Source organism: Haemorhous mexicanus, chromosome 18, assembly GCF_027477595.1.
Source record: "Haemorhous mexicanus isolate bHaeMex1 chromosome 18, bHaeMex1.pri, whole genome shotgun sequence".
Classification (NCBI taxonomy): Eukaryota; Metazoa; Chordata; class Aves; order Passeriformes; family Fringillidae; genus Haemorhous; species Haemorhous mexicanus.
The window spans coordinates 15,155,595-15,181,300 of NC_082358.1; the positions used below are offsets into that span (position 1 = coordinate 15,155,595).

The 25,706-nt window shown below is 52.1% G+C and overlaps 2 protein-coding genes across 2 annotated transcripts; one reads left to right on the top strand and one right to left on the bottom strand.

The window, feature by feature from the left end:
* Positions 1 to 1,092: 1,092 nt before the first annotated feature.
* Positions 1,093 to 2,882, bottom strand: CEBPB (CCAAT enhancer binding protein beta). Its single transcript, XM_059862574.1, has one exon. It carries the CDS (start codon positions 2,610 to 2,612, stop codon positions 1,638 to 1,640), a length of 975 nt encoding a protein of 324 aa, XP_059718557.1. The 5' UTR covers positions 2,613 to 2,882; the 3' UTR covers positions 1,093 to 1,637.
* Positions 2,883 to 9,586: 6,704 nt separating this feature from the next.
* Positions 9,587 to 24,123, top strand: PEDS1 (plasmanylethanolamine desaturase 1). The gene is made up of 6 exons (XM_059862575.1): positions 9,587 to 9,745; positions 12,767 to 12,886; positions 19,673 to 19,764; positions 21,203 to 21,347; positions 21,990 to 22,202; positions 22,985 to 24,123. Exons 1-6 carry the CDS (start codon positions 9,619 to 9,621, stop codon positions 23,104 to 23,106), a joined length of 819 nt encoding a protein of 272 aa, XP_059718558.1. The 5' UTR covers positions 9,587 to 9,618; the 3' UTR covers positions 23,107 to 24,123.
* The last annotated feature ends 1,583 nt before the right edge of the window (positions 24,124 to 25,706 follow it).

The following is a 25,706-nucleotide window of genomic DNA, read 5'->3' on the forward strand; positions in this document are numbered from 1 at the left end:
GAATGTATAGGAACAAACTCGAGGCCACTGTCTTTGTTCTGAAACCCCCTTTTGTGCTCAGCTGTCAGAGCACAGGCAGCAAAGGAGCTTCTTTCCCCAGGCACTGGGAATCTGGATCTAAAAACTTCACGCTTAAATTTGGCCTAACAGGAAAATGGAAAATGCTGACTAAGGCCTGATCTTTTGCCCAACTCCCTCCACGTAACCAGCCTGAGTTGTTCACTCCTTACAGACCTTACAGCAGGGAGTAACAGCCAGCAGCTCTGGCCAGGCTGGCCAGTCCCAGCAGCAGGAACAGCCTTGGATCTCCCCAGAACAAAGTCCTGGCCTGCCACAAACCTCCTCTTCCTCCTCTGCCACCCCCCACTCGTCTGTCTCTTGCCCCAGCAAACACCTCTCCTCAGAGGATCTACCTGCAGCTCTTAGGAGAACGTCTCCAAGCAGAGGGAAGGGGGTGGTTCATGAGCCTCTCACCTGGTTGGGTCTCATGGGAGCTTCCTGAGCACTGCCCGAAATTACCGAAATCCAACAGAAATGCTACTTTCTCATGTTTATTCCTGTAAACTACAAACATAAGAAATGCTGAATCGTAAAGAGTAGAAACTCTGTAAAGAAAAAAAAAAAAAACCAAACACAAACAAAACCTCATTTCAGGCTTCCTCCCTTACTTTTTCTTCCTCCCTCCCACTTCAGACTCGGCGTTATTTGCCAAAGATTGGTCATGGTTTGGATAGCACATCTTGCTCTACACGTTCAAAACAGCATGAAGTGCAGAAAAAAACCCAACACAAACACCTCCTCCCCAAACAACACCCAAGCAGCAGCTAAAGCAAGTGATTAAAGGAAACAAAATGAGGCAACAAGAACCGGCTAAGGCTTCCCGCTCTGCTCTTTGATGAGTTTCTCTTGGGGGTTTTGGGGTTTGGTTTTGGTTATTGGGTTGGATTTTTTTTTTTTTCCTTTCCCTCAGAGAAAGCTAAATGACCAACAAAAATCCCCATCCCTGATCACAGCATTGAACCAGAATCAGCTGGAATTTCAATCCTGTGTTTAATCTAACTTTAAGCATGCCTTCAAAATAAAACAAGCTACTTTTTTTTAACCTAGTCATAAAGTTTATTAAAATTGTTCATTAATGCTTCAAATGTAGCAAGAATGCATAGATCCCAAAATATACATATGTATTTTCTTATAGAAATAGATTATTCTTTATAATAAAAAAACTGTAGGAACATCTTTAACAGATTACTCAATCCATGACTGACAGTTACACGAGATTGCATCATGTACACAGCATTCCCAGCCATGCTTAAAGGATTGCATCACTTTGCCCTTGCTCTCCTCTCGCTCTTTTAAATAACCCAGCGCCCAGCAGAGCCCGCCCGGGCCGGGGCCGGGGTCCCTCCGCGCCCGCCCCGCTGCAGCCCCCGGCCCCGCTCAGACCCCGCGCGGCGGCGGAGCCTTCCGCCAACATGCCGATAAAGACCAAAAAAAAAAAAAAAAAAATCCAACAACAACATCAACACAAATTAAAACCAAACCCGCCCGCCCGCCGCGGGCTCTCGCCCCCCTCGCCCCGGCCCCAGGAGCGCGGAGCGGGGCCGGCGGCTCCGCTCGCCCCGCCGCCCGGCCGGGGGTCAGCAGCGCGGCGAGGAGGCGAGCAGGGGCTCGGGCAGCTGTTTGAACAAGTTCCTGAGGGTGCTCAGCTCCCGGGAGAGCTGCTCCACCTTCTTCTGCAGCCGCTCGTTCTCGGCCGTCAGTTCCAAGACTTTATGCTGCGTCTCCAGGTTGCGCATTTTGGCTTTGTCGCGGCTCTTGCGCACCGCGATGTTGTTCCTCTCCCGGCGGAGCTTGTACTCGTCGCTGTGCTTGTCCACGCACTTCTTGGGCTTGTTCTTGCCCGCCGGGGCCGTGGAGTAGCCCCCGCCGGCGGCGGCCGACTTGGAGGACTCGGAGGGGTTGGGGGTGCCGGGGGGGCTGGAGGAGGATGAGGTGGACAGGTTCCCGCTGCTGCCGCTCGGCACCGACTGGTAACCCAGGTAGGAGCGCACGGTGCTGCCGTAGGGCGAGGACATGCCCCCCGGTCCCGGCCCCGCGCCCCCTTCTTCCTTACGGGGCCCTTTGCAAGAGTCCAGGGTCTCGAAGACCGGCTCCACTTTGGTTTCCACGATCTGGGGCGGGAAGCAGCCCGGCAGCCCCCCCGGCTTGTGGCTCTGGCTGGCGCAGGGGTGGCTGTGCCGGGCGAGGCTGATGTAGGTGTAGTCGGGCTTCTTGCTGCCGCCGCTGCCTTTATAGTCCTCGGCGAAGAGATCGGAAAGGAAATCTTGGCCGGCGCCGCTGCTGCACGGAGGCTCAAAGTTGCCCCCTGCTGCTGCCGCGGGAGGCGGCGGCTGCGACGCCAAAGGCTCCAGGTACGGGCTGAAGTCGATGGCTCGCTCGTGGTCCCCGACGGTGAGCTCGGTCATGGAGCGGCCCCCGGCCGCCCGCGGGTGCAGCTTGTTGAGAGCAGCCAGACAGTCCGCCTCGTAATAGAAATTAGCCACTTCCATGGATTTAAAGGCGGGCGGCTGGATGGGGAGGCATGCTGCGTCCCAGGCCACCAGGCGTTGCATGAAAGCAAAGGGGGATGCGGGGAGGAGGAAACGACGCAGGGGGCCCCCCCCGGCAGAGGGTCAAGCTGCCGCCGTCGGGGTGGGGGGCTCCAGACCCTGCCGCGGTCTCTGGCCTGGGCACGGCCCCGCGGCGCTGCCCGGCCGGGCTGGATCAGTCCCTGCGGCGCGCCGGGGCTTCACCGCTCCGGCAGCTGCGGCGGGGGCTGGCGCGTCTCCTCCGGACCATCTGGTTCTGGGTCCCGTGTCCTAAAGTCTCTGACTTAGGAAAGTTCCTTTCCTCAGTTATTTATAGGGGCGGTGGATCCCATAGCAACAGGCGCGTCACCGCCTGGCCGCCTGCCACTCCGCACGCTCGGCGCTGCCGGTCCCGGCCCCGGAGGAGGCTCCCGGGGCGGGTGCGCCGGTGCGGTGCGGTGCCCGCCGGGCCGCCCACAACAAACCCGGGCAGGGACGGAGGGAGGGGCGGGCTGCGGGCCCGCAGGTGCGGGAGGTCGGGGCCGGCCAGGACGGCAGCGGGCAGCGCTCAGCCCCGGGGCCGCGGGACACGCGTGTGCCGGGCGCTGCTGCTGCCCCGTGCCCGCCCGGGCTCCGCTCGGGCACCGCAGAGCGAGGCAGTGCCCGGGGCTGGCAGCGCCGCGCGGGGCCGGGCGCGGATCGCTCCGGGTCTCGTTTCACCCTAGGGGAAATCGAGGCGGGAGAGATTTTTCCAAGTTCTTTTGGCAAAGCGGGGGGAAAGTTGCAAACCAAAGACGGATCCCGTTACTCTGCGTGCCGGGCTTGCTTTGGTGAATCCCACTGGCAAGCAGAAGTGCCCAGAGGGACGTGCCCAGAGCCACTCTGCACAGTGCAGGGCTGGAGCAGGGCACTGCCCCGGCTTCCTGCTGGCTGCCGCGAGCAGCCGGAGCCCAGCCAAGCCAGCGCTGCCTCCCCAGCGCTTCCAGCGCCCATGGGGGCCCGAACGTTTGTCTTGGCATATTTGCTTTGCGCGATATGGTGCGACTGTCAGGGCACACACGGGAACCGGGAACAGGCGCTGGAGCCAGAGGAGACGGAATGGGGGTCACAGGAGAGTGAGATTCCTGCATCCGAACGTGGAATCCAAAGGTTTTGAGATTTGCGGGGTAAGTTTGGGAAGGAAGACTGAATCCCGATGTCCGTTTTAATTAAAGACACCCACCTTGGGAATCAAACTTATATTTTCACTCTCTTACTCCCACATTTACCTGTCTACAAGCTGATGATTCATGCCCAGAATAAAGGACATTAATTTAAAACAAAACATATAATTAAAGGAAGTAGGAGTGTCCTCCCTCAGTAAAGAAGACCTAGCACTGCAGGGAAAATGACACTGCCTCTTAGAATAATGTGAAGCAATCCTGCGGTGTGGGAAATATTGTAACGTTAAGCCAGAGGAACAGGTATTGCATTATATGATTCAAACAGTCAACTGTTCTTAATGTTCAAACCTCAGAACTCTGAAAAGAGGAAGAATTCAAGAATCAGTCAGTGGATCATCAGACTTTTTCTTTCTTTTTTTTTTTAATTTTTCTTTTCACGTTTTAATAGGATTTATTTGTTTGTTTCCATAACAAAAGCTCCCTAACAGGTTTTCAGGCTTCAAATATTTCTAGTTCCATCTTTATCTACCAAGTTAATCTTTGGTGAATGCACTAGAGATTAAATTGGAGCTGGGCCTGGCCAGAGAGCTGGGTCTGGAGATTGTAGTTGGAGCCCATACCTTCATAAATACAAACATCTGTATTGGGTGCAAATACTGGCAAGTTGCAGTGAGCCAGGGCTTGTTCTCCTGGCTGTTTACTCCCTCATCCTGTGCCTTTATCCTGCATTCTGATCTGGCAGTTACATCCAGTGGCTGCCCTAACTGGCCCTTCCAACCGAACTCTTGAAAATCAGTCTCGTGTTTCCTACCCCCGAACCGTCCCAGGGCCCCAGGGCAGGAGCCCTCCTGGCTGGTGACCTGCTGCAGGCACAGCTGGTCTGCCTTGGCACTGCCCCAACAGGTCTCCAGCTTGCCCTGGTCCTCGAGCTAAAGTCAAACGTTAAAGCTGCTTGGTGAAATTCCTGAACAGATTTTCCAGACGTTTTTGGAGATCTCAGTATGCCCTCTTCAAATGTCTGCCCTATTCTCTGCTGCTCTGCAGCAGAAAGTTGTATTCCTGCCTGGGGTTAATCTTCCCTAACAAAATAAAGTCTGTGCAACTGTCATGTGAACCAGATTCTATCAGGGCTGGCGTGGCCCACACCTGCTCTCCCGGCCAGTGCTGAGTAATCCCGCAGTCACCCCGATCACGTCAGCTGGGGTGGTAATTCAGGTTGGATGCCCAGCTTGTCCCCTCCTTGCCTTCTCCCCCTCACCTCCCTGCTCTACCTGGATCTCTTTCAACTTCCTCCAGCTCACCTCAAATCCCAAATCCACTCTCATGGAGCCGACGTCCGCTCTCAGCTTCTCATGGGAACCTTGTTGGCGGGAGTAACCACTTATCCAAAACCCCAGCGTTCGGCGAGCAGGTTTTGAGCTAACTCTGGTCTCTTTTAAATTATTTCTGCACTTGTCACAACAAATGCGTGGCCAGAAGTGGGGGTTTTGAAATGGGAACAGGTGCAGAACGAGGCTCACACCACAGGACTGAGCCGAGGTCTGGGCACACCGGGCTCTGTCCCTGCGAGTGCCTGGCTTGGCCTTGCCACATGTGCAGAGGCTGCTCATAATTGTCCTGGAAAAGCTCCTCAGAGGTGCTTTAGGCAGGGAGATGCAGACATTCCTGGTAAAGGGACCCAGGCACTGGCAGCAGCCCTTCTTCAGCTTGTCTCCCAACAGAGCAATTTCCATTAGAAAAGCAGCACTGGTGTGAAAAGCACCTTCCTTCTGGCGATTTCATAATTTCTTTTTTTTTCAGAACTATTCAGCTGAGGGAGGAGACAGCAAAAGTCCCAAATTACTTCGTAAGAATATAACATTTTTGAGAAAAAAATTCTGATGCAATAGCATCCAGGTTCCTCTACATTCATGTGTGAAACCATCCAGGCACAGGGAGGGGAACAGGAGGAGAATAGTGTGGTGAGAAGGTGGAGGGAAGAATCTCATCCTCACTGCTCATGTCTGTCACAAATTAAACTCTGCTCTCTCTTTCTACTGTAGAAGCCTCAACTTTGCAGCTCTGGGCTCAGACCTACAGTAAAGCATTGCAGAGGAATTTTCTTCCTGGAAATTGTCTTCTTTTTCAAGATTTCTTGCAAGCTTTCCAGTTCACACACTCCGGGTCTAGAGCAGCTGCCTCTGGAATGGCACCAGCTTTGGGGAGATGCTGTGAGTTTAGTGGTGATGGCTCAAATACTGAAGTGTTTATCAGAAGGTCTCTGGACCCAGGGTCATACCCTAGAAAGAGCCTGGCTGACATTTCTGTTATTTCTTGCTCAGTCTTGCCCCATTTATGATTTCCCTGGCAGCAGCTCTTGGCAGGTCAGTACGGTCAGAGCTGCATGGCACCAGAGCTGCAGTGTGGAGCAGCAGAGGGGCAGAGCAGGGGCAGCAGGGCAGGAAGGCAGCGCCAGCAGCTGACAGCCACAGCAGTGCCTGAGATGCTGTGGGCAGTGTTGGAGGTGAGCTGGAGGAGAACAGGAGGGATCCTAGAGCAGTGTCCCTGCCAGCAAGCACAGAAGGGCTCTGGGGGTAGGAGGGGACCTTGCCTAAAAGACTGACCAAAGTAGAGCAATGTTGCAATAAAGGCTGTAAAATAGAGAAGTAACACTGACATTTATTTCTGAGCGTGTTGAGCCCTCTTTTCCCTTCTCCCTAGCCCCAGGTCTCTCTTTATTCAGCTGCACACCATATGCCAGCAGCAACTCACCAGCTGTACCTGGCAGAGCACAGGTTTGAAACCATTGCTCTCCACTTGCTGCTCTCTGCTGTAAAACAACAGCCCTCACTAAATGTCAGACAGGGACAATGTCTCAGCTCAAGAGAGAGGTTGGCTCTCCTTCTGTGTGCCCCAGTCAGTCCAGACTGGAGCCTTGGCTTCATTCTAGCACAAAAAGGGATTGCCACATGGTGCCCGCAGCTGGAGGCTGTGCTGGCAGTCCCAGGGGTGGCTGCAGGCTGTGTCTCGTGGCCTCCTTTGCTGCTTTTGTTACAGAGCAGCGTCCTCCCCCAGAGCACTCCCTCACCCCGCTCCCGTGTGACACGGTGATGGGCTGGGACATGGTTTTTGTTGGTCTTCTGCTGATTTTCTGCTCACCTCTGACCGAGCAGGCCTGGCCTTTCAGCGCTGCGTTGCTCAATCCCCCTTTATCTCCTCGCTGCTCTTTGCCCTACCGGCCGCGCGGAGACGACACCTGGAGCCTGACACCGGCGGGACAACATCAGCCAAATTCCCTCCCTGACCTGACGGAAAATTTTCCAGAGCAAGTCCGAGGTCAGAGCACCCACTCTGTGGCTCTGAGAAACAAAGAAAGGAGGAAGAGTCAGAGCACACAAAGGCCCATGGAAGGGAACAGTGACAAAGCATGAGCCACAATCTCCATCCTGCATGGCAGAGAAGGTCCCTGCTGGAGCTGGCTGGCTGGAAGGATGTGGGCTGTCAGTCTGAGCAGGGACAGTGAAAGGTGACTCTGTGTTTTACAAGTAGCCCGTTTCCTTGTGCTCCATAAAAATGGCAGAGAAGTTGCTGTCCAGTAACTGTCCAAAAGTTCTCTGTAGTTCCTTGACCTTTCCTGGGTAACTGCAGCCTCCTGCTTTGATGAATTTGTCACAGATCATGCATTTGTGACCTCTAGTGCATCCGAGCTTTCAAAAGATCTATCAAGGGAAGATGAATTCTATCTTTCCAGGGTACCTTGTGAAGTGTCAGAAGTTCCTAGTAACAGAAGCTGGTCATTCACTTTGGAAATTTCTAAAAGAGGAGAACTCTTCCGAGGTCCTGAGGCTTTGGAATGGACAGCTTGAACTCCCTGGGGTGTATGGCAAGGGGCAACATAAAACAAGGGAAGTCTGAGAGGGGGTGACAAGAGAAGGGGCTTAGGTGAAGAAATAGATGTTTTTTCTTTACTAAAAGCATTAGAAGTCTGTGCTCTAGACTGTACAAATACTTGTTTTCCATCTGCTCTCACCCTGTGTCAAGCACCACGGGGAAAGTGGGGCTGCCAGGAAATCGGTTCGGGCTTGTTGTTTGTGAGTCCTGGCACTCGAACAGCCCCGGGGCTGGTCTGTGTCACCTGGCAGCTGGCTGTGCGGACGGGCTGCCAGGTGGAGTAACCGCGCTGTTCTGTCCTCCACACGCCGCGCTCCTCGGCCCCTGTCATCTCCCCACCTTTGCATTTTGGGCTTTGGACGGGAGCCGTGGGAGTGGCTGTTCCCGCTCTGCCACCCACTGACACTTTCCCATGCCAGAGAGAGTCCAGCGAGGAACCGCAGCCAGTTCCTGCTCCCCCGGTGCCCCGGGGCTCGGGCGGACCGAGCGGCACGGCGGAGCGGGCAGGTGCGGGGCCGAGGGCCCGCGGGGGCTGCGCTCAGCCCGGGGGATGCGGCAGGAGCCGGGACGGGGCCGGGTGGCACCAGTGGCACCTGTGGCACCTGAGACACCTGTGGCACCGGTGCCGGCTCCCGCCTCCCTGGCGCGGGCTGAGGGAAGGAGTTCAGTGGGAACGCGATAATCGCCGCTGTCCGGGGATGGCTCCGGGCAAACGGGCTCCGCAGCCGTGGGAGCTTTCCCTGTGTCCCGTCCGGGTCCGGCCGGTCCCGGCGGGGCTGAGGCGCAGCAGGGCCGTGTCCGGGGCGCGGGGACCGGGCGAGACTGCCCCGGCAAGGAGACCCCCGAGCCCCGCCCCGGGTCACATCCCGATCCCGATCCCGATCCCGATCCCGATCCCGATCCCGATCCCGATCCCGATCCCGATCCCGATCCCGATCCCGAGCCCCATCCCGGGCCCGGCAGCAGGCTTGGAGCGCCACCTAGCGGGCGGGACCGTGCCGTGCCGTGCCGTGCCGTGCCGTGCCGGGCCGTGCCGGGCCGTGCCGGGCCGGGCCGGGCCGGGCCGGGCCGGGCGTTACCGGGGCGGCACCGGCAGGGCCGTGCCCGTGCCGGCGATCGGGCCGCGCCGTTTTACGGACAGGTGCGGCTCTGGTCCCGCCGATCCTGAGCCATTTTCCAAGGACGTTTGATAGCCCATACACAGCCAAACTTCGGTAGCAACGTGCCGGTGCTCGTTCCTCCGGACAGCCCTTCGGCCTCGACAAACCAAGATCACCAACACACCTTGGAGGTGCCTTGGGACCCGCTCCCGGGAAAGTGCCTCAACCACAGCCGTTTACATCCTCCTCTCACGTACATATTCGTACGGGCACGTGCGGCCGCAGAGCCGCCGGGGGTGTCCCGGCACCCCGGTTAACAGCGGCCGCGCGGGCAGCGAGCTGTTTCCATTCACGCCTTCCCGCACCGGGAGCACGGCGCGTGTCTTTCGCCCAGCAGGCCGGGGCGCGGCAGGGCCACCAAAGGCACCGACCGTGGCCTCATTGTCGCCGTCGTGGCGGGGCGCGGGCACGCGCGGGCGCTGCCGCGGGAACTGCGCCCCGCGCCGACAGAGGGCGCGCGAGGCACCGGGCGGACGGGGCGGTGCGAACGGGAACACCCGGGACCGCTCGGCCCCGCCCCGAGCCCGCTTCCGCCCCCATCCCGGCCTGGACCGGACCGCGCCCGCCGCCCCACCCTGCCCGGTCCCGCCTGGCCCCGCCCCGGCTCCTCCCCGGCCCCGCGCCCGGCCCGGCCGTGCCGCCCCCGCCCCGCACTGCGCCGCCGGCCGTGCCGCCGCCCCATTGGCTGCTGCGCGCCGGGCGGTGCTGCCCATTGGCCCGGCGGGCGCGCGGCGGCGCCGGCGATTGGCGGGAGGCGCAGGGGGCGGGGCCCGGCGCGCCCGCCCCCCGCCGCAGCGCGGCCCGTTCCCGTCGCTGCCGGGCGGGTCCGCGGGCCCTGCGCGCCCATCCCGGCCGGACATGGCCGAGAGCGGCCCGGGGGCGGCCGCGCCGCGGGACGAGGCCGCGGAGGAGCCCGAGGGCGGCGGGCGGCGCTGGGGCGCTCAGCACGCCGGGGCCCGCGAGCTGGCCGAGCTCTACTCCCCAGGTGAGGCGGCGCGGACGGGCGGGGCCCTCGGGCCGGGTGCTCGCGGTGGCTCCCCCAGGACCCGTTCCCCTCGAGCCCCGTTCTCGCCGGGCCCGGTTCTCCCGTGGCCGGCTCCCCTCGGGCCCGGTTCTCCCCGGCCCGGCTCCGGGAGCCCCGGAAGAGCGGGAAGGGCCCGGCGGGGGCAGCGCGGGGCTCGGAGCGGGGCTGCGGCACGGGCCGGGCTGCGGGCGGCAGCGCTCGCAGCCAAACTGCCCGCAGGGGACGTTCTGCGCTCTGGAGCCGGCAGGCAGAAGCGAACCTTCCCCTCGAGCGCAGGCGGGCAGGTGTGGTCGCAGCACGAGGTCGGAGCAGCAGCTCTGTCCTCAGAACATCTGCTCGATGCGCTGAGCTCTGCAGGCCTGGCTCCGCAGAACCGGCACAGGGATGCTTCAGTCCCCATTCCGCTCTTCCTGAAGCTTGGAACTCGTCATCAAGCTTTAGTTTGTCATTTGGGTGCTCAGTAAATGGCTGTTTGACTATGCTGTGGAAATAGTTGCAAACTCCTTGTAAAAAAATACATCGTTTGTTTTTAGCTCACAGTGTGAGCAGTGCTGGGCATTCCTGCCATTCCTAGAGAATCCATTCTCTGGTGAAGAATTAGGGAAGGGAAGATGTGTTTTCACTGTCTTGTGGTTTCCAGCAGATCGGCTGAGCCGAGCTTGCACATCCAAGGCAATTCCTGGCCAAGTATGTGTTCTTACTCGCACAGAGCCATGTGATGATAAGAAATCCAAGGCCTTTGTTCGTTTGTGTGACTGGGGCAAGTCTGCCTGTTTCAGTTTCTTTTGCTCCGCACAAGCTTGCCTTGAACAGGTCCTTTGTGACACCTTTCAGCCACTGGGACTGATTCCTGTGCTTTACACAAAAGCACTCACTGACTTAACCACTGCTCTGGCTCATAAGGAAAAATTTTTCTCCCCGAAGAGCTTGCTGCCCTTCTCGCTGGCTGTAGCACATGTGCAATGATATGTCAGGGAGCTGAGGGTGTATTAGATATGCAGGTTTCTTCTGGAATTACATAAATAATTTACATAAGCAATGCCAGAATATGTGTTATGGCGGAAGTGTATCATGCTCAAATTCTGAATTAATAAGAATGGGGCTTGCATTGAGTTGTGCAGAGTGAACATGACCGGAATATTTCCATGATTTCTGTAAGCACATACTTTGTGGCTTTGGCAATTCTTTCCTTCCCAGACCTGGGGGTTTGAGTGCCCTTTAAACACAAGTTATCAGCGCTGACTCAGTTCCTTGGTTTGCCTTCCCAGAGCGGAGCTGAGGCTGCGTTTCTGAGCCTGGGTATCTCGACAGCCATGCTGGATCCCTGTGCTCAGACTACAGAGGTGCTTGCACACACTGAGCTCGGGGGACTTGCCAGCCTCCTTTCCAGCACTCAGCTAATTGTTCCATGAGGATCTACCCACCTAGCTCCTCTAATCAGGGTGTGGTTTTCTTATGAACGAAGTGAGTGTTAATTAACTCTTGCTTTCATTACTCCAGGGATCTCTTTATAGAATCATCCACGTTGTGACCTGATGCTGCTGTCAAATATGGCTGTTCTTGTGTCTTAATTTAATTTTACTATTCTCTGCTACTTCAGAGAGTGTTAATTTATATGCCCATGGCCCTTCTAGAACATCTAAAACTGACCTGCCAAAGTCTTTGTTCACACTTTCAAATATTGCCTTGTGGGCACATTGGAGATAAGACTGATCCTGCTTTCCCTGCTCATTGTGTGGTACAGTGAGAAGGAGGACTTGATTTAGCATTTAGGAGGAGAAATTTGATCAGGCATTAGGTCAGCAGAGAGGAGTAGGACAGAAGCTGAACACATGCCAAGCCTGAGTGTGCCTCTGCTCCTGGGAGAGCATGTGCACCTCTCTGGAGCCCTCCCTGAGCCTTCCTTGCTCTGCTTTGCCAGAGGGGCTGGGGAAGGGGCTGTGGGGTAGCTGCTCCAGGGAGCCCTGCGCATGAGGAGGCTGAGCTGGCTGACCCCTCAAACAGGCAGGGACTGGCCTGGCAGCTCCTGAGGGCATTAGGAGCTGCCTGCAGCCCAGGCCCTTCTGGTGACAGCTCAGATCTTCTTGGTCTTGGGTATTAAAGGTCTGTTTCTGTGCCCTAATCCTGCAGGTTTCACCCTGAGTGTTCCCTGTGCTCTGCCTCGGAGCCTCATGGGGATGCAGCAGTGAAGAGCAGGGAGCAGCCTTCTGTGCTACCCTGATAGTGTTACCCTGCTCTGATGTGCCTGCTCCCTTTTTATAGGCAGTAAATGATATTTCTACAGAGGTACAAAGTGGTACAGCAAGGTGTAGGAGAGAATTTGTGCCAGTTCTTTCTCTTTTCTTGTTCTGTCCCCTGTCATCTCAGAGTTGCTGAGAGTTGCCAGCCTTTGCCTGGGAGCAGGAAGGCACAGACAAGACAAGAGTTCAGGGAGAAGCTCCAGGGGAATACTTGTGACGTTAGACAAGCCATTCCAGGGCCACCAAAATACAGAATGGTGAGAACGGTGCTTTCTCCTGTTAGCACAACAGCTTTATTCAAAATCTCAGAGCTTGTAAATATTACAGATCACAGGGTGATTTAGATATGTTTGAGGCCAGAAATTTGTTCCCAGATTCAGCCCTTCCAGCAACGCTGAATATTGGATGAAATGCAAATTGAGAAAAGATGTGACGTGGAGGAACTTTATGCCAGCAATCTCAGGGAGAGGGAAACTAGGACAGAGTGAGATGATGTGTGATTTGGCCCTGTTAATTGGACAGGGGCAGAGGGAAGAGGGTAGTAGTGGCTTGGGGAAGAGGAATGTCATTTAAGAAAGTGTGTGCACCTCCCATGGATAAATAAGTTTCTGTTTCAGTTCCCTGTCAGACAAATGGAGCGAGTCATCCAGGCAGTGGAATGGTCTGTCTCTGTTATTTCAGGTTTCACACTGTCCTCTCAGATAAAAGTAAAACATGCTTTTTCCCTTGTTCTTTCCAACAGGAAAAAGACTACAAGAATGGATCTCTGTCATCTTATGCTTCTCTCTGATTTGCTTCAATTTTTACCATCTCCTCTTCTACCTGAGGCTGGAGCACACGCCCTCGGTTCTCGTTGGGATATGTAAGTAGGAGCAGTTTGCTGCCTGCTCAAGGCAAGACTCTTGTGATCTGGGATCCTTCAGGCTTGACTTGCTGTTGGAAAGGGAGAGGGACATTTGTGTGTGGGCCTCTGAGACTGAGGCCCTCTGCAAAATGTGTTACTGCTTTGTCTTTACGTTTCAGTGGTTTCTCAGTCCCTCAGAGGGGAGGTTTTGATGTAGCTGAGTAAGTTTGGTGTTCTTGTGTAGTCATTGCAGGAGTAAGGACTATTGAGAAGGAAAAGAGCTGCCAAAATGGTCAGAGTTGGGAGCAAAATACATTGCTTGACAAAAGTATTCGCAAGAACTTTCCAGAAAGCAAAAGCTCAAGGGAAATGTCATAAAAGGTGCTTGAGGCATCAAACTGGCTTTGTTTCTGGGGACTGCAGACTGAACACAAGAATTTTGGAGAATTGTGCTTTCATGTTAGGATGTTTGGGCTTTATTATCCTGAATGATGACTTTTTCCAGGAGTATAAGAAAAGTTGTTTCTGCCTCTTCTGTGGAGGAGAGGAAGAACCAGTGAAGGATTCTGATAGAATGTTCAGGAAAAAATAGCTTTCCTATAACCTGTGTGGGGTGTGTGATTTAGAAGAGAATGGTACTTGTTCATCATCAGTGCTGTGCATTGCTAACGAGTTCAAACAAAACAAACAAACCCCACCCAAAACACTGCACTGGCTTCGAGCAGTGTACAGAGCAGAAACTCTGAATTCCTGCCAAAGCTGGGACTGGGGACTCCTGATGTCTGTGGAGAGGTTGTTGGGGCTGGGGGGAGCAGTGTCCTCCACTGTGAGTCACAGCAGCTCTCCTGGCCTAATTCAGTCTTGCCTGCTCTCAGCTGATGAGGTGGAGGTGCTGGGAGGAATGGAGAGAACGTGGCAAGGGAACTGCTCCTTAGGGCTGAGGGCAGATCCAGACAAGAGAATCAGCAATGATGGTTAACCTGTGCTGCAATCTGTTTGCAGCTGGCTTTCATCTCAAAGTTAATATTGATAAAAGCTGGCGTTCTCTGATATCCTGGTTACCAGTTTAACTGATAAAGCAGCCAATTCACTGATAGTATTATTTAAGTAGTAGTGAATGATTACAGTAGCAGAATCTGGATTCTGTGTAAATAAAGTGATGTGGAAATAATTGATAGTGTGTACAAAAATGAGCGCCATAAAATAATAACTGCTTCAGGCTATCTTGTTTTGCTGCCTTCAGTACATTATTTCTCCAGGTGAAGTGTGAATGATGTCTGTAATTCACACTGAGTATTAGGTTTTATTGCATATTGTGCAGGTCATATCCATAAAAGTCCTGATTCCTAAATACGTGAGCAGCTCCACGGGCACAGTTGGGAATCCTGAGTCACCCAGAGGGTGAGGTGTGCTCCATTGACAGCTTCCCTCAGGCTTGGTTTGGAATATTGACCTTGAGCTGAAGTCATAAAACAAACATTCTGCTAATAAAGACAGAGCTCTGGATCCAGTTCCTGCCAGGTCTTTGGCAGTCTGTTCCAGTGGGCTGGATCTGTTCTGCAGCACAGACCTGTTCACTGCCCAGGGACCCTCTGTGTGCTCTTATGTAAATACATACTTCTAGGAAATGAAGCACTTTGAACATTCTGCTTCACTCCACTGGGCCTAAAGCCCGTGTCTGTAATTAAAGGCCGTGTCATGGCTTCTTTCTTTGTGCCTTTAGAGGCACACAGGATTGTAACACAAGCAGTACTGTAAGTGCCTGAGCCTGGAGATTCTCGGGACGGGAGGGATCTGCCCCTGCTGAGGCTGGCAGTCAGGCAGCCCTCCCGCCCCGAGGGTCCCTCCCTGAGGGTCCCTCCTGAGTGCTGTGGCAGGGGGCACACAGGTGCCCTGGGCCTGCTGAGTCACTCAGGGCCAGCAGGGCAGCACAGCACTGAGGGGACACCTCAGTGGCCTTGCTTCAGAGCAGCTCAGGCTGGGTCATGTCCTGCTGGCTAAAGATGAGCTTGCTGGACAGGAAGAGCCACGGGACTCTCTTGTCTTCCAGGCTGGTTTAGCAGAGATGAGACAATTTCCTTCCCTCCTCACCGTAAGAAAAAAAGAGAAAGAGTGGGCAGAGGATGGATTTCTGCTGTGGCTTGTGCTAACTCCAGTCATGTCCTGTTCTGGATATCCTCAGCTGCTGGCAGCCATGGAGCTGTTCCTCTTTCTGCAAGCTGAGAGTTGTGCAGATCCGAGTTTGGTGTTTTATTTGCTGCACACAAGCACCCAGTTCAGTCAGGCAGCCCTGGCTGGGAATGGGGCTGTGAGGGAGCAGGAACACCCCCGTGTTTCCCACTGCAGCAGGACAACATCCCAGCAGTGCCACAGAACCAGAGCAGCCTCTGCCCCTGTAATTGAAGGTTGGTAGTGCCAGGGACAATCCCTGGCAAAGGGATTATTGTGTGGTAAGCAGAAAAGCCTCACCAAGACATGTAATATCAGGCTTGAAAGCCCTCACCTGGTGAGCTTGTGGTGTCCAGCATATTCAATATACATGAGCTGAGTGTATTGTTCACATATTAAGAACATCTAGATAAAACGTTTGGCAAGGTACAGCATGAATCTTGGTTTTCATTTTCCTCTCCTTCCTTCTATTTTTGTACAGGGTTTTAAACCCCTTTTTTCCAAGTTGGTTGACTTGTTTCAGGCACGTGACTCTTATCTGCAGCCACATTTGTTCATGACAGGGACTGCTCATTGCAATCTTAAAAAAAAAAGAAGAGTTAGCTTTGTGTTGTAACCAGTTTATATTCCTAGGAACTGCCCTACATAGAGCAGATATCTTCAGGAACATCTTGTGACATGATACAAGTTACAATTAATTACTGCTCTCTTGAAAGATGGGCAGCTGATTTTTTTAACCCATTGGAGGTACATGTTTCAGTATTGCAGAGATTGTGGGTTAGCCAGAGACAGCACACAGGAGGAAATCACTTAGTGCAGTTTCAAAATAGAAACTGGATCTCATCAAGGCCCAGAACCTCTTTGAAGCTCCAGCAGCTCTGCAGGGCTGCCCTTGGCCAGCTGCATTGCAGAGCCAGACATGAGTGTGTAACACACGAAAGCTGTGGCACAGCTTGGAGAAAGAACATTCCAGAGACATCAGTGCTGGCTGAAGTGAGTGCTGGGCACATGGCTCAGGTGTCCACATCCTGCTGCCTCACAGCTCCAAGGATGCCACTTCATCTTGGATTTATTATGCATTAAAATGAGTTTCCACCTGAAATTTTGATTTAAAAGATTCTTGAAATTACACCAGAAATCTCAGCTAGCAAAGGAAAATTATATTTTACTTCAGTGCTGGTCTAAGTAAGTTGGTTCTTTGGCACCTGCTGTCTCACCCACCTGAAGTAACCATCGGGTACTTGGTTGCTGTGGGTAACTTTGTGTTTCCATTCTCAGCTGCATCTTCTCTTAAAGAGGGAAACTCCACAAGGTGTGATTAAAGAGACAGAGCTTTGGTTCTGTTCCCCCCTGCAGAGACACCTTTGTGTGGCAGCAGCAGGGTTTGTGGGGTGTCTGCTGAGGATGCTTGGGCAGAACTGGGGTGGTTCAGCTGGTGGGGCACCAGGAGGAGGAGGAGGAGGGTGCTGCTCTTGAAGCAAAGTGACCTGGCACAGTTATTGCTGGTTTGGCCTCAGCAGGTGATGCTGGCACCATTATCTGTTCTTTGTGTCACTGGGACTGGGGAGGGGCTCCTTGGCTGCTGCAGCTGTGCTGGGGCAGGGTCTGCCAGCTCCTGCCCTGGCACTGCTGGGGGCAAGGCCCCATTTGTGTCCCCAGGGGCATGCCAGGGGACAAAGGCACCTCTGTCTGCCTGCCCAGTTGTCAGGGGCTCCTTAAAGTTGCAGCAGAGTTTGGCTGGAGGATTAAGTTTCTCAGGAGGTGATTCTGAGCCGAGCTGTGCTCTTGTAGACGAGTGTTTGCTTTAAGATCTGCTGCTGTTCAGCCCTGGAGGAGACAGCACCCCGGTTCCCTGGGGGGCTCCTTTCACTGCAGTGGCTGATGGGGGTGTGCCGTGCTCCAGGGGCATTGCTGGAGGCAGGGCATTGGTCCCAAGGCATTCCCAGAGCAGGGAGCAGCCCCGAGGAGAGGTGTCTGCCAGCAGAGCACTGCTGTGACGAGCCCATGCTGTGGTGTCCCCGGAGTGTGGGTTCTGCAGACAGGACTTGTTGGCAGCCCTGGTTGCAGTGTGACAACTGCTACAGTGATGCATTTGCTGTCCCAGCTTGTGGGCACTCCAGGTCCTGTTCTGACTGAAAGTTTCTCAGCATTATTAGCCAAATTTATGAACTCTTCTTTTTTCTCTTTCAAGCTGCTGCAGTTTATACTTATTGAAATGTCCAGGGATTATAATCTTAGCCTTGTAATTTGCCATAATATCAAACCCCTGCATTCTCTGTACTGAAAGTCACTAAATGGGGACTCCAGGTAACTAAGCCATTTTATTTTCATAAGCATATAAGTGACAAACTGCTGGTACTTTGGCATATTGATATTTAGACAACAAGATTTTTTCTGTGTGAAGTTAGCCATGCAGACCATTTAATGCTGTTCAACCAGTTCATGCAGCCACCGATTAAACAGGGCTGTACTTCTCAGTGAAGTTACACAATAGCATCAAGTTATTTAATAACATCGTATCCTGCTTTCTTCCTCTCCAGGGACTCTAACTGAATTTTTACAGTGAATATGAAACTTGGTATACTTTGTTGTAAGACTTCCAGGTTTCAATTTGATCACTCTATCTGCTCAAAGCCAAGCTTACTCGACTCACACAATTTTGGTGAAGTACAGCTTTTAATGGTAAATGAGCACAGTAGTTTTGTGTCTGGAAGCTCTTGTGGGGCCTCCTCCTTCTGCAGGCCCCAGGAGCAGCCTGGCCACGGGAAGTGGTTTGAGAGTCACCCACAAGAGCAGGGCTTGCAGGTTGTCTCTCAGTTTGACTGAAGCAGTGAAGAGGCGGAGAGGGGCCTTTCCTGGGTCACAAACCCTGCAGGTTCCCTGGTTTCTGAGCAGGACACAAGCAGGACAGAGCTGCCCTGTATCCGTGTGTGTTTGGGGCAGTGGCTTGTCCAGCTGCATGTCCTGCTCTGGAGAGGCACCTGGAGTTGTGCCTGGGAGATGCCCACACAGAGGATCACAAGTGTGGGGAAATGGGACAGAGCAGCATTTCCAGCAAATGTGTGTGGCAGTTGAGTGTTTGCTTGGATACTGCTTGGAGTCCATTTGTGCACTCTTGGGTTCCCTGTGTGCTGGGCTGCCTTCCTTCCTCCTTACTCTGCAGGCTGCTTGCAAGCCAAAACATCCCAGTGTTCTGAGCAAGTCCTGCAGCTCAGTCCTTCTGCCCTCCTTCTGTGTGCTCTGAGTGTCGCCTCCTCCTTGGGGATAACCCCTAGATGGGCTGTCCTCACCCCTCCCTCAGTGAGCTGGAGGAAAGCTCATGTGCATGGGTCAGGGCTTCCCTAATGCTGCACTGAGCTGGCTTCTGGGGAGTGTTGCATCCACCGTTTGCAGTTCTACACCTGAGCTGGGGTTATCCTGCTTTTTCTGACTGTGTGGTTAACATTCCACCCATGCTCAGGGCTGTCAGTCTCCTCTCGCCCTCCCAGCCTCCATGACAGAGCATCGAGATCTTCTGCCACCTCTGAGCAGCAGCTGAGCTCCTGTGCCGTGGCCGTGCCATGCTCAGGGAAGGCAGTGCTGGGCGTGTGAGGCTGCTGAGCCCAGTTCATCAGTGGGGTGTGCCCTCTGAGCCCGGGGGCAGGACACACACCAAGCGTCACCACGCTGGTCCTGTGGAAGCTCAGCACAGCTCTTGCTCTTTTATTGTGACTCACCCTCCGTGGAGGAGAGAGCACACCCTGCTGCAGTACAGCTGGAACAGGATGGCTGCTAGTTAGGTTTTTCCCCAATTGCTTTAGTATAATGCACTGCTCCAGGCACCCTCCGTTCTTCCCTTTACCAGCTGACATCAAAGCCACACGAGGAGCATCTATTGAGCTGTCAGTATTTTGCCTCAATTTGTGTTGCTGTTCTGCAGTTATTTCACTGGGATGATGCAGCAGCTGGAGGCGAGGCAGGCTAATGGGGGCATTACCTCAGCGAGAATGGCATTTGAGTCTTGCAAAGAGAAGTGTTGTTTGGATGTCTTCCCCTGAAGCCGGCTGCTTGCCCTTTCAGCTGCTAGGAGCAGATCTAAACGCTATTGTGTCCCACCCACCCTTGCTGTAGCCTGCGTGTGTGGTCTGAAACAAGAACAAATGCACAGAATCTACTGCCTAGAAAATAAGCTGTCTTCATGTAATAAGGGGTAGATAAAGAATGAAGTGTCTCCTGCTGCATTTAAGAGTTTGGGCCAACTGGATAATGGATTCAACAGCAGGGGCTGATTTATAATAGGAGAAGAGCTTTTTTAGTTTTTCTCCCTTTCTGAAAATGAAAGGTGAGGGGAAGGACTGCAGAGGTGAGGGGTCAGCCAAGCAAAAAGTACCCACTAGGGCAGGTATTTCTGTTCTGTAGGAGATGGGCTAAACACAAATGCAGATTTAATGAAGATTGCTGCTGTCCAAGTGGTGTCCTGCTAACCTCTTTTTCCTAACTGCCTGCCCGTATGTTTATTCAGACTGGGTAGATCTCACGTGGTTGTAAAAGTCTAAGTTAGAGGCAGATAAGCAAGTAAACTTCTGAAATAAGAATTAGATGTGACTGAGTCAGTAAAAATGCTGTGTTTGTCTGACTCTCTCTCTCTCACTCAAGTTGCAGGAGTTATTACAGCCGACTTCCTCTCAGGACTGTTCCACTGGGGAGCAGATACCTGGGGATCTGTGGAGCTACCCATCGTTGGAAAGGTTTGTGATTGATTCTGAAGTTTGAGGAGGCTCTGAAGGGCCTTTCTGCAGCACTGCCAGTGCTCCCAGCTGAGCTGGGCTCTGTGCCACCCCCAGCCCAGGGAGCAGCCTGGGCTCTGCTGGGCAGGGCCGCGTTGTCCCTGGCCTGGGGGATGTGTGCGAGGTGGCACTGCTCCATTTGGTCACCTGCCTCGAGGCTGGCAGTGTTGCAATCCCAGTGTTTGCAGACCCTGCAGGCTCTGTGGGAACAGCCTGTGGCAGCACAAGTGTTGGACCCTGGCTGGGCACTGTGCATGTTCAGAAGGTCAGGAACACAGATTTGGAGAGTTGTCCCCGCAGCTGAGATCCTAAAAATTTGTGAAGCATGAGGCTGCTCCAGGAAGAATCTTCCCAGTTCCCTCTTCTAAGGGCCCCTGTTGTTACACAGTAATATGAGAATGGTGGTGACTGAGGATTTAATTTGATGTGTATTATACACCTGCAGCTACAAATGCCAGTTGCTTACTGGAAGGTGCACTGGCTTCTGTAGTAGGCAACAATCTGTTTTCTTAATTAAATTTCTTAATAGCTACCATTAATTACTCCTCACAGTGCAATATTCAAAGGATCATTATTTATATAAAAAAGTGGGCAATTCCTTGTTATTCTCCAGAGTTACATGAACTACAACAGCAGAATTAAAACTCTTGAGTTTGGTTTTTTGTTCACCTTCAACAGACTTAGTAGTCTTGAACCCTGGTATCTCTGGACCACAGTTTAAATAACTTTTAAAAACCCTACTGCTGGAGACTGAATAACCATGAGCTGAGGCAGCTCAGGACAACCTTTGCACAGGCTGGACATGCTGGAAGTGTTAAAGGCAAATCAGTAACTGTGCCCCACACAGTAAAACAATTGCTCTCTGTGTTCAGATGTGATTTCTGATCCTAGAGGTGACTTCTGTATAGTCTGTTTGTCTTCCACTGCTTTGTCCAGTCACTTAATTTGCATTTAGTCTGTTAGTGCTAGCATCTGTAGCTCATAAATATGGTAGGCTGAATCCTAATTTTTTAGTGGATTTTATTCCCGTGGTTGCTTCTGTATAGCAAGTGAATTTCACAGGCTTTTTTGCCTGTGAAATTACAGTGCTGATGCTTTGTTTTTAAGATTACATACTAAAGGTCCTAAGTGAAAATTTAGAAGAAAACTGAAAAACAAAGAAAACCTGGATTTGTGTGGGGGAACTGAATTGTTGTGCAAATGTAAATCAAATTATCTGAAGTGTCATTATGACAAAAGTTTGAATCCTGTTTACATGCTTTGTACTATGGAATTCTCTTAAATTCAATCATCAGATCTGAGTGTATGAGAGAGTTTGTTTGGGTTATTTTTTTGTAATATTTTTCTTTTCCAAGACCATTCTTGAGTGTGGTGTTGTGTTTATCCAATTGTTTCCCAGGCTTTCATCAGACCCTTTAGGGAACACCATATTGACCCCACAGCAATCACCAGACATGATTTCATAGAGACCAATGGAGACAACTGCTTCATGACACTGGTCCCCTTGGCAAACATGGCATACAAATTTGTGTCTTTTTCCCCAGGTAAGCTGCCACTTCTGACTGCTGTGGATTTTGTTTTCTTGTTGCTATTGAATGAACATTTGTCCATGTGAAATTTGGAGGAATCCATGGATGTGGTATGACAAGAAATAGCTGCTGGAAGCATGGTGCTCCTGGCAGGAGGGAGAGAAACTTTCTTCTGAGGTGTGGTGGCAAAAGGTGGCACAGTGAGGTTCTCTAGCTCAGCAGAGAATGTGGGGCTGGAGAGTTGAGCAAGGAAGATTAGAAGTTATGCTAAATGCTTTTTTTACAAGAGGGACCAAGCTGTGAACATCTGTGGAAACTCATTGTTCCAAAGCGTGTAACACAAAGCAATGCTCCAGCTCTGTGCACAAGTGCTTTATGTGCAAACCAGAGGTCAAGAACTAAAGGATCAAATTAATTTAATAGATGGTAAACTCAGTTTGACTTCCTGTTTATGGTGTGCTGACAGATTCTGGCACTTCCCAGCCTGTCTTGTGACATTTGGGAATTGCTCATGGCTCACTGGCTCTTGTGACACTTGTGCCAAAGCAGCTTTGGGGAGGCCTCTGCCAGCTCCTGCAGCAGCAGGCAGCCCTGGCCGGGCAGGGGGCTGTCCTGGCAGAAGTGTGCCTTGCCATAGCTGCTGCTGGTGTTTTGCAGAGGCCCTGTGTGAGACCTGTCCCTGGGAGTGCTACGTCTTTGCCCTCATCATCTTCATAACCATGACCAACCAGATCCACAAGTGGTCCCACACGTACTTTGGCCTTCCCCGCTGGGTCGTGTTCCTGCAGGACTGGCACATCATCCTGCCCAGGAAGCACCACAGGATCCACCACGTGTCCCCCCACGAGACCTACTTCTGCATCACCACAGGTACTGCCCCTGCAGGGCCCCTGCCCAGCACAGCTCAGACACCTGCAGGGTGTGCAGTTCGTGTGCTCTCACCAGCTCCTGGGAGAGCTGCACTTGGCCTTCTGCATAAAGAGTGTGGGGGAAGGTTTGAGATCAGCTGCAGGAGCTCGGGGCCTGAGGGAGCACTCAGTGGTGCTGAGATCTGATTGCCCGGGGTCTTGGTGAGCTCAGGCCCCTCATGGGGTTTGTTCACTAAAGCTGCTGTTCCTTCAAAAGAGCAGAATGTCTGCAGCTGGTCTGGAATGCTCATTTCTAAAAGCCAGGCTTCTGGATTTTCAGCATCCACTCATTCAGACTCAGAGGAGTGGACAGGTTTGCAGAAAGCTTTAGCTTCCTTTTATAACTGTACAGGTGGGAATGCTCAGTCACCAGTGTTGCACAGTCCTAAATAAGTTATCAAGTTAATCAGACAGCTGGAAATTAACCACTCTGGTTCTTCATTCTGTCACTGGCGTCGACAAATGGTTCATGTGGGTTTTGAAACCTCTGCCAAGAAAAAAAATCTAATTCTCATTAGCAGAATGTCATGTAGAAACACAGTACAATTAAGAAGCCTGACTTGACAGATGGTAGCAAAAATCTTGCCACCCAAAGAGCTATTTTTAAGTCCTACTATGTCCTGAGAGTTTAAGCCTGACCATTATTAGCAGTATTGGGCTGGTTGCTTTTTTTTCTCAGTAAAGAAATGCTGAACTTTGGATGCTATGACAAACTAATCCTCTTTTTCCTTTGCAATCCCTTAGGTTGGCTGAATTATCCGTTAGAGAAGATAAGGTTTTGGAGATGTTTGGAGAACATCATCCAAGGACTTACTGGGGAGAAGCCAAGAGCAGATGATATGAAATGGGCTCAGAAAATCAAGTAACTTCTGCCAGCCTTCCGCAATCCTTAACTTGTTGCCAATGTTGTTTTTAAAAGAAAAAAGAAAATAAAGCCATCAGCCAAATTCAAGACCTGCAAAGAAATAACGGACTCTAAAGCACAAACTAAAAAGTGCTAACACAGACTGCAATGAAAAGAACTAATTCTTAAAACAATACTTGAAATGAAGATGATTACTCTCACTGAGCACCTTTTTGTGTAGCCATGTCTGCTTACACCTTAGAACTTGCTTGTCGCTGTATCCGTGAGGGGCACGCCACAGGCACTGCAGGGGGACTGGGGGCGGAGGAACCCTGTGTTGTATCAACATTTCTGAACACTTCCCAAACTGCTCCTTGCCTGAGGCCTGCAGGGAGAGGTGACAGCTCTGTCCCTCGGTGTTGGAGTGCGGGGGCGCTGCGTGGAGCAGCGGGGGGAGCAGTGGAAGCCTATAAAATCATGACTGCTCAGTGCACTCGGTGGTTGATCAACGTTCAGCTCTGTCCTCACTATCATGTTCAGCCTGATTGATGTCATGTGCAACAGACCAGAGATCCCGCTCCTCCGGGGGCCACCAATCCTCAAGTGTCTTCAGTTTCCCTTAAAACTAAATTGTTCTACTCTCCACATGGAATTGAGCAGTTTCTGCATAAGCCTTCAACTTCAGGAGCCTCTGAGGAGAGGGAGGGCACCCTACAACACGTGTGTCTGTTTGTGTGGAGCGCTCACTGCTGAGTCTTCTATTAAGTGTTTCCTACTCTGACAATAAATGTTTGAAATAGTTCTAGCATTGGGCACACTGCAAATAGCTGTATTCAAGAGCTCAAGGTATCAAACTCGTCATGTTAGAAGGGAAATGTCAATGACTGGTGTTTTGTTCTTTTTATTTTTTTTTAAGGTGCTTGCTTGTTTCTGTAAATAATATAAAGCCTTAATCTCTTCTGGTGTAATGGAATAATATTTTAATGTGATGTTTGAATGTATATAATATATTTATAACAAAGCAGTTGGATAATACTAATCACGGTCAAGTCTTGTTGCTGTTTTTCATTGCTGCACTGGCAGCACTTAGTGCAGGAGGGGGATCAGTGGTTGCACACCACCTCGTGCAGTCCCACACCTGAGACACCTGGCAGCCTGTCACAGCTTCTTTGGGTTGGAGTGATCATCTGCCAGCGTTTTAGGAGCCTGGCACTATGTTAGACCAGACTTCTACACCTTTCAAGAAGTGTAAGTAATTCATTCTGCTCTGGGTGCAAAGGAGTAACCCCAGCTGAATTGAAGAAGTTTCTCTAAAAACATCCAACAGGCACTTTATCAACTTGATGTGATTTGGATCTTGTTCAGATCTTGCCTGACTGAAAGCTTAGTGATGATCAAGTTATATTCCCTCCTCTAGCTGTAAACTGTGCTAAATTCAAACTGCCTCTTCCTGAAGAGCAGGGTAAGATGGGTTTGAGTCTTAGGTTTAGACCGACCTCGATCTCCACTCCTTCAGATATGGTGGATGGATTCTGAATGAGTTGGGACCTGGCAACTCTCCTTCAGTGGCAGTGCTGAATGCAGGAGCTTCTGAGCTGGGTTCTGCAGATTAAAATCACAGTTGGTACCTTGGTCACAAAATATTTCATCAAAGTGTTCAGACCCTTGGAGAACTTAATGCCATTACATGGAACTCTTTCTGTTCCCATTGCCACAGTCACTACCAGGTCTCTGTGCAGCTTTGACATTAAAGAATTCTTCCACTACAGCAGGAGTCCCAAACTGCCTTCAGTTGATTCTGGAGAGCTCTGGACAGAACTGGGTGGATGTTCAGGGCTCAGCCTGAAGCACTGGGTCCTCTGAGAGCTCTTTTCTCCGCAGGTTTAAATGCCAAGTGAGCAGCAGTGGTGCAGTGGCTGGAACAAATGGATTTGGGACACAGAAATCACAGAATTTGTACTTCCAAAGTGCTGTTTAATTTGTACTTCCAAACTGCTGCTGCCTTACTGGAAACAAATCTGAGCTACTCACACTGGTGGCTGCTGGGACTATTTATCTGTTAATCTTACTTAATTATGAGAAACTGGGACAGAATTAATCTCCAGCTGCATTTTCCACGTGGATGCTGTGCTGGGCTCCTGGGGCAGCCCTGGCTCTGTGACCCCACACCCGACGTGGCTGTGGCTCCCGAGGTCCCTGTTCCACCCCTTCAGAGACGTGGATGCTCCCACAAAATCAGTATGGCAATTCTGGAGCAAAAGGCTGCGTGGATCCTTCTTAACAGCTGTAAATCTGGCTTAAGAAAATTTGTCTTAAGTTGATTAGGAACAGATTAGAGCTGAAGCAGAATAAGGCACTCCTGTTAAACTCCTCAGGGATGGATGGCCTGCATTTCAGTTCAATGCTTTTAAATGCTTTTAAAAGCTCTGATTTCAGTCTCACCTCCACTGAGAGCTCTGGTCAGGCTCCTGCTCTCTGCACCCTCAGAAGGACTCTCAGGCCTCCAGCTTTTGCCAGGGCTGCAGCTGCCCTCCATGAGTGGGTCTTGTGGTCAGGAGGGCCTTGGAGGAGAGCTGTGATCCCTCACCTGCCTCCCAGGAGCAGAACAGATTCCCTCTGTAC